This window comes from Antechinus flavipes, chromosome 2 (assembly GCF_016432865.1).
Source record: "Antechinus flavipes isolate AdamAnt ecotype Samford, QLD, Australia chromosome 2, AdamAnt_v2, whole genome shotgun sequence".
NCBI lineage: Eukaryota > Metazoa > Chordata > Mammalia > Dasyuromorphia > Dasyuridae > Antechinus > Antechinus flavipes.
Window position 1 is genome coordinate 41841177 of NC_067399.1, and position 8425 is coordinate 41849601.

At 36.9% G+C, this 8425-nt stretch overlaps 1 protein-coding gene across 1 annotated transcript in view; it reads left to right on the forward strand.

Moving 5' to 3' along the window:
- LOC127547653 (hydrocephalus-inducing protein homolog) overlaps positions 1-7020 on the forward strand; it is a 64459-nt gene extending 57439 nt beyond the window's left edge. Inside the window, exons 21-23 of the mRNA XM_051974605.1 lie at positions 3769-3999; positions 4627-4851; positions 6033-7020. Coding sequence (XP_051830565.1) covers positions 3769-3999; positions 4627-4851; positions 6033-6515 — 939 coding nt within the window. The 3' untranslated portion in view covers positions 6516-7020. The remainder of the gene's footprint in view (positions 1-3768; positions 4000-4626; positions 4852-6032) is intronic.
- Positions 7021-8425: the final 1405 nt, after the last annotated feature.

An 8425-nucleotide genomic window follows, 5' to 3' on the forward strand; every position in this document is an offset into this window, starting at 1 on the left:
ACTGTCTCCAGCTCAAAAGGCTCTCTTGGAAGAGTTCAAATGGGATATTAAAAGAGAGATAGAAGAAAAATGGGAAAAAAAGAAATGAGTGCTATGAAGAAGTATGAAAGGTTGGGGGAAAGAGCCGACAACTTAGTAGAAGAAATAGAAATTGAAGAAAACAACTCCTTAATTAATAAATTTGGCAAAATGGAAAAATAAATATATTATATATGCATATATATTATGAAGAAAACAACTTCTTAAAAAATAATTTGGTGAGATGGGAAAAGAATGAAACTCCTTAAAAAATAGAATTGGTGAAAAAATAACCCCTTAAAATAGAATTGGCAAAATGGAAAAAAAAATCACTAAACAAAACAACTCCTTTAAAAGTACAATTGGTCAAATGCAAAAGGAGGCAAAAAGCCACCTGAAGAAAATAATTCAATAAAAATTAGAATGGGACAAATGGAAGTGAGTGACTCAATGAAAAGACATCAAGAATCCGTCAAACAAAACCAGAAAAAATGAAAAAAATAGAAGAAAATGTAAAATACCTCATTAAAAAAACAACTGACCTAGAAAATAGATTCAGGAGAGACAATCTTTAAGAATTATTGGACTACCTGAAAGCCATGGTGGGGAAAAAAGTCTGGACTACATCTTTCAAGAAATCATTAAGAAAAATTGCCCTGATATATAGAACCAGAAGGTAAAATAGTCACTGAAATAATCTACTAATTACCTCCTCAGAGAGATAAATAAAATGAAGTTAAGGAAGTTAATGGAATTTTAGAAAAATTAGGTAAGATAGGATAGAAAGGAATATACCTTTTCCTCAGTAATACATGGGTACCTACACAAAAATTGACCATGTCTTAGGGCATAAAAACCTCACCACCAAATTCAGAAAGAAATAGTAAATACATCCTTTTCAGATCATGATGCAATAAAAATTATATACAATATACAAAAATTATATACAATAATACAAGAAAAGATAAACTAAAAATCAATTGGAAATTAAATACTCTAATCCTATTGTGAAAATAATGAAACAACATACCAAAAAATAGGTGATGCAGCCAAAGCAGTTCTTAGGGGAAATTTTATATCTATCACTAGATGCTTTACATGAATAAATTAGAGAAAGAGAAGGTCAGTGAGTTAAAGCTAGAAAAACAAATTAATCCCCCCCAATTAAATACCAAATTAGAAATTCTGAAACTCAAAGGAGAGATTAATAAAATTTAAATTAAGAAAACTATCGAACTAATAAACAAAATTAAGAGTTGGTTTTATTAAAAAAAACAAAATAGATAAACTTTCTGTTAATTTGATTGAAAAGAGAAAAACCAAATTGCCAGTATCAAAAATGAAAAGGGTGAACTTACCATCAATGAAGAGAAAACTAAAGCAATAATTAAAAGCTATTTTGCCCAATTATATGCCAATAAATCTAAGTGAAATGGATAATACTTACAAAAAATATAGATTGCCCAGATTAACAGGAAGAAATAAATTACTTAAATTGTCCCATTTTAGAAAAAGAAATTGAACAAGCCTCAGAAAAATTCTTTAGGACCAGATGGATTTACAAGTGAATTATACCAAACACTTAAAGAATAATTAATTCCAATACTATATAAACTATTTGGAAAAATAAGGGAAGAAGGAGACTTTTCAAATTCTTTTTATGATAGACATGGTGATGATACTTAAATCAGGAAGGGCCAAAATAGAGAAAGAAAATTATAGACCAGTCTCCCTAATGAATTAGAGTAAGTAATGAGGAAACAAAATTATCACTCTTTGCAGATGACATGATAGTATACTTAGAGAATCCTAGAGAATCAACTAAAAAATTACTAGAATCAACTTTAGCAAAGTTGTATAACATATATTAAACCCACATAAATCATGAGCCTTTCTATATGTTATCAACAAAGTCCAACAGCAAAAGATAGAGAGAAATCCCATCTAAAATAATTGTAGATAATATAAAGCATTTGGGAGTCTACTTGCCAAAACAAAGCCATAAAATTCTTTTCAGACGAATCAAGTTAGAGCTAAGCAATTGGAAAAAGATCAAGTGTTCATGGGTAGGCCGACCTAATATAATAAAAATGACAATTCTACCTAAATTAATCAACTTATTCAGTGCCATACCAATCAAATTGCCAAGAAATTACTATATAGAGCTAGAAAAAATCATAACAGAATTCATCTGGAAGGATAAAAGTTCAAAAATTTCAAGGGAATTAATTTAAAAATGCAAAGGAAGTTGGCCTAGCTGTACTAGACCTAAAACTATATTATAAAGCAGCAGTCATCAAAACCATTTGGTACTAAGAAAGAAGTAGTGGATCAGTGAAATAGGTTAGGTTCAACAAGACACAATAGTCAGTGACTATAGTACTGACTATCAAACCTAGTGTTGATAAACCCAAAAACGCCTGCTTCTGGGATAAGAACTCACTATCTGACAAAAAAAAAATGCTGTTAAAACTGGAAAATAGTATGGCAGAAATTAGGGATTGACCAACATTTAACACCTTATACCAAGATAAGGTCAAAATGAAGAACAAGGAATGGTCTATCTTCAGATCTGTGGTGAAGAGAGGAATTTATAGCCAAAAAAATACTAGCGAACATTATGAAATTCAAAAATGGACATAATTTTGGTTATGTTAAATTTAAAAGGTTTTATACAAATGAAACCAATATAATCAAAATTAAAAGCAGAAAGCTGGGGGTGTGAAGATTCTATATATCAGGGCAATATATTACATGTGAAGAGGCAATAAATTACATTTATTGTTTCTGATAAAGACCTCATTTGTAAAATACATAGAGAATTGACTCAAATTTATAAGAATACAAATTATTCCTAAATTGATAAGTGGTCAACGGATAGGAACAATCAGTTTTCAGATGAAAAAATTAAAGCCATTTCTAGTCATATGAAAAAATATTCTAACTCACTATTGAGTGAGGTGCCATTTCACACGTCTCAATTTAGCTAAGATGACAGGAAAGCTAATGATAAATGTTGGGGGGAAGATGTGGGAAAATTGGAACATTAATATATTGTTGGTGGAGTTGTGAAGTGATTCAACATTTCTGGAGAACAATTTGAAACTGTATCCAAAGGGCTATAAAACTGCATATTCTTTAATCCAGCTGTGTCTCTACTAAGTCTGTATCCCAAAGAGAGCATAAAAAGGGGAAAAGGGCCCACATGTGCAAAAATGTTTGTAGCAGTCCTTTTTGTAGAAAACTAGAAATTGAATGGATCTGGCACATAGTAGTCACTTCAGTGTTTATTAATTGACTCAATCTGTATATCTGTATATATAAACTCACATATACATGCATTTATGTATGTATGTACAAATAGTCTTTATGTTTGATTTTTAAAGTCTGTCCCTTCTTCCACTGATTTTGTATTAGTGAGAGAGTTTGCCCTAAGTTTAATAGGGAAGATGTTCCTTTGCAACTTTTATATCTACACTTATTTATTAAATGCATTTGCTTTTGAAAAAAAGAATCAGAAGAAAAGCCTTGCCAGAGCAGGACTAAGGTATAGCCTCTGACGATTGCTTTTAGCATGGGGATTCTCTCCTTCCCATCTCCACATTTGGGTTTTTCCTCCCTTTGGCACCTGACACCCAAGAAAAGGGGACGATAGCTATGATCTTAATCCTCCCAGGCCTTCTCACTCATTTAGGATGCAGCCACAGTGTTCTGAAGTGCTCACTTTCCTGTTCTGTCTCTGGACCACAGGTGATCTTCCGCAATGACGCAACTAGCGAGTACCTGTTCTATTTGGTGTCTTTCAAAGTCCTCTCGGCCGGGATCATTAAGACAATCGACATGACTACCTTTGTTCGGCAGAGCACCTCGGCCTCCATCAAGGTGGAGAATCCTCTGCCTTATCCTGTTTTCTTCACCACAGACTGCCGCGTGCCCGATATCAGCATCCCCTCCCAGTTTGCAGTGCAAGCCAATTCGGAGGTATGGAACATGATCGCATCTGATCCGGGACTGTTGGTGTCTGGGCTTTTGTATGGGACATTATCATTCCCTGACTGGTTATATTCTGGAATAATTCAAATAACGGTGGGTTCATTTTCTGAGAGTAAATCTCTTTTTTTTTTCCCTTCACAACTCTAGCACTGTAAAAGTGATTAAAATGCTTAATAATGATTGAAATGATCAAGAAAATGGGCAGGAGATGAGGTTCTATTTTTTGGGGGGGAAAATCTATTTTTTAGTATCAACTATTGGTGATATTCCAGGAATAAGCAAAGCCTCCACCAAGCAAGGTTTGGTCTTGAATTTAAAATACACATGGAATGAGCTATTGGTCCCATAGTACCTAAATTGCTAAGTCCCTAACTCAGGTCTTCAGCAGAATTTTTAAAAGGCAAAAGCATTTTATAAGATGAAGAGGTCATGGATACAGGAGCCTAAGATACCTTAGCTTGAGGGGGGAAAAAAGGACCAAGTCATTGAGTCTATAAGTCGATCCCAAGGAACAAGTAACTGCTCCCAAGTTGAGTAAAATCATATCTTCATGGACCTTGGGGCTTTTTTCAACCCTATGTTCTGCTTACCCAGAACTTCTTTCTTCTTCTTCAGGGTACCATATCATTTGATTTTCAACCTCTGAAAGCCGGGGAGACTGTTGGGCGACTGAATCTGCACCAGAGTGATCTGGGCACCTACCAATATGAACTCAATCTTAAGGCCTTGCCAGGCCGGCCTGAGAAGCCAGTCTACTTCCAGGTTCCCCTGGGGAGCAATCAGGCCCTGAATGCTAAGTTCATTAACTATACTCGTCAGAAGACAGAATATGCATGTAAGGTGAGTGACTGACCCATCTTCTTGGGGCCAAAACTCAGGCTCCAAAAGATACACTATGGAGGATATGGAAGCCCTAGGAAGCTAAAACTTAGCGGAACTAAGGCTTTTCTTCTCACAGAGGCACTTGGGGCAGATTAGAACTAAATTGGAAATTTCCAGGACAATTTAGCCAAGCAGCAGGTTAGCACCTAGTCTAGTGTCTCCTGTCCACACGTGTGCACACACACCCCTCTCTAGTTTTGTTGCCTCCACCACTCTCAGTGAGTTACTTAAAGACTGATCTGGTGGGAAAAAATGCCATGAGCCAGATCCACCTCTCCACAAACAACCCAAGATTCATCTAGATCTACCAGATTTTAGTGAGTTAGTCATAAGAGATTCAAGTTCACTGCCTAGAGAGTAAACTTCATTGACTGAAACTAGTGCTATAGCCACTTCTAAATAAGTAAAAATGAAAGTAATGAGTAAAGATAAATAAAATAAAAATTACCACCCCGTCAGAATAAAAAATAAAAGCAGGCAACCAATGAGAAATCTCCAGCATCAGCTTCCTTTTCCCTTTCTTCTAGGACAGAAGGGTCAAACTCCTATAAAAATGAGAGCCATTAACCTCTACAGAAGGAATCCCTGCGAGCTACAGACTGATTTAGAGAGCCACATATTGAGACTATCTTTTATTGAAATTTTATTTATTTTTTAAATATTTCCATTTTAATCTAATTTGGAGTTAGGGCTAAGAAGTTAATTAGGGCTATGTGGCTATGAAGTCAGCCACATATTTCATATTTCCTAACTCTGTCATATTTTGAAATTAGGCCATCCTGGTGACTTGTCACATTTAAAATTCATATGGTTTGAAACAAAATCCACCCAAAGCAAATATAGAACAAATTCAGATGATACCAAGCCACAAGATAGTTCACCCCTATTTCGTTTCACCATTCCACAAACAATGTAAAGATTAATTTACTCTATAGACAAATGGGCACTGGATCTCTAGGAGAAATTGACTCTTGAGTAAATCTGAGATAATAGCATCAAAACGTGTTCTCTTGAATCAACTCAGTGAGGGATCTCTGAGAATGGATACGCCCTCCCCATCTTAGTGTATTATTTTTCAACCTACACATTTGCCAAGACTTTCTCTCTGATTCTGTGTCTTCTACATGCTCCCCTTTCAGACTGACAACCCAGATTTCCATGTGGAGAAGATTGTCTACGCAGCCCCAGGCGGCCAAGGAGGAACTGAAGTCAATGTGGAAGTCAACTTTGAGCCCAGCCAGCTCGGTGAAATGAGAGGCAACCTCTATGTCTCCTCTCTCATAGGAGGGGAGTACGTTATCCCACTCATTGGACTGGCTCAATACCCCAAACCTCAGGGGCCCATCCAAATCAAAGCAGGTTCCAGCACAATCATTCCCTTCAAAAATGTATTCTACCACCACATGACCTATTCCATCATTGTGGAGAACCCAGCCTTCTCTGTCAAAGCCGTTGATACCGTGCGCTCTAAGAAAACCAACAACATCACCGTCTCCTTTGAAGGAAACACTTCAGGCCACAAAGCCCCCATCACCACAAAGCTCATTGTATCCTGCCTCAGTGGCATTGGCAATGAAGCGGGAGTCAAATGGATCTATTATCTGAAAGGGATCACCCCATAGAATTAATCAGGAGTCAATTGCTTGTAAACTAACTAAAACCCTTTTCCTTTTGGAATCATCAGTATTTTCTAAACTCTATAGTCAAGATTTCTTAGACCACTCCCTCCCCCAAAGCCCATCCTCCACATGGTTCCTTCTTCCTAAAGCCCCGGGCTCTTGTCAGGTAAGAAAATCAAGGGGGAATAAAGCCCTCTTAAAACTCATCAGTTGTTGACCAAACTCACCAAAGATATATGCATCATCCCTGTAGGGTTTTTCCTAGCACAGAATAATAGAAGTTAGGGTGTATAAATGAACATATCATAGTCTCATTTTTCTTTGGATATACCAGCCCATATATCAAATATATACTCGCAGTCATATAAAGGTCTATTTTGATGTTTTTTTAATTTAAATTTTAAATGATTTGCTTATTTATGAATTCAAGACTTTTCTATAGATTTCTGAAAATTTCCTCTCCCCACCAAATCCAACTATGCAATAAAGATCTCATTTATTAAGAAAACATTGTATTACAAGTAATCTATAATTTTCCACTTCATAGGGTATCACACCACTCAGCATTCTAAGTGGCTGCCAGATGGTATCTTTGTGCCAGTGCTATGTCTAGACACACCATGAATCCAAAAAATGGCTAGTTTATTAAAAGAGGAATAAGTCAATATTGGCCCAACCTTCAAGCGATGATGTTTTGATGTGAGGGGGATATTGTTCCAGGACCTACCCTCCTGCTTGTCACCCTCAGGCCTACTTTCCAATTCATATTCCTCTCAGGCTTCCAGCTATCTCCATCCCTATCACAGGCCATCCCTGGAAATCACCACCGATCCAAACTTGGTGCCATATGATGTCATTCCCCATAAATCATGTGGTAGACCCAGTGATGAGAGCTGGGGAAATAAGGGAACATGAAGGCTCTTTCTTAGCCCCTGTGTTCCCGGAGCCATCCATATACCAACCAGTCTCGGGGTGGAGGTCTCTTGGAGCCCACAAGGTTCTCAGCATGCACACTCACCCCTGTAGTGAGGAAAACTCTAAGGGAGAAGAGGTCCCTCTTATGTTCATGTCAGGACCAGAGAGTCTCGGGGCAAAAGGACCGTACTCCAGTACAGCATTTTGAACTTAGAACTGTCTGCAAAAATAAAGAGCAAACACAAGCACAATACTTAAAATGCACATTATCCTACGTCACTTCTGACACACCATAGCTCTCCTGGGATGAGCCCTAGGAGAATGATCAAAGTAAAACTTTTCCATCATCTTTCCTACCTGTTGGGGACAATCAACTATTCTCCCGGTCATTTCCCCAGAATTTCCCCAAAATATAATTTTCTATTGTTCCTGCAAAAAAAAAGGCATTGAAATAAAGATATATATGCAAGTCCCAAGACCATACTTCTATAGTCAAATATCCAAAAGATTAGGTTCAGAGATTTCCAGGATGAGGGAGAAAGCCCTGGGCCTTTGCAAACAGAGCAGCCTTAACATCCCTAATCAGAGCCACAGACTGAGGTTTATGAAACATAATTATTTATTAAATTATTTTTAAACATAACTTTAAGGTTTTAAAATATCTTATTTGAACCTCACAACAAATCCTATGGGACAAGTGCTGTTATTATTCCCTTTTGCAGAAGAGGAAACTGGAAAGGATGACTTGCCCAGAATTACACAGTAATTAATTGAGGCAGGAGTAGATTGAAATCCTTCAGACTCCAAGTCTGGTACTTTTATCATAACATTTAGCTTCCTAAGTGAGCACAAAGAATGCGGAGGAAGGCAACGGCAAATCCCTGGGCTGTTTTGGGGAGGGCAGTTGTATGGTGCTTTGTAAGGCTTCATAAAAGCTCTCTTACATTGCTAAATCTATCATTCTCCCGTGAGCCTAAGAAATTGGGATAGGGTAAGCT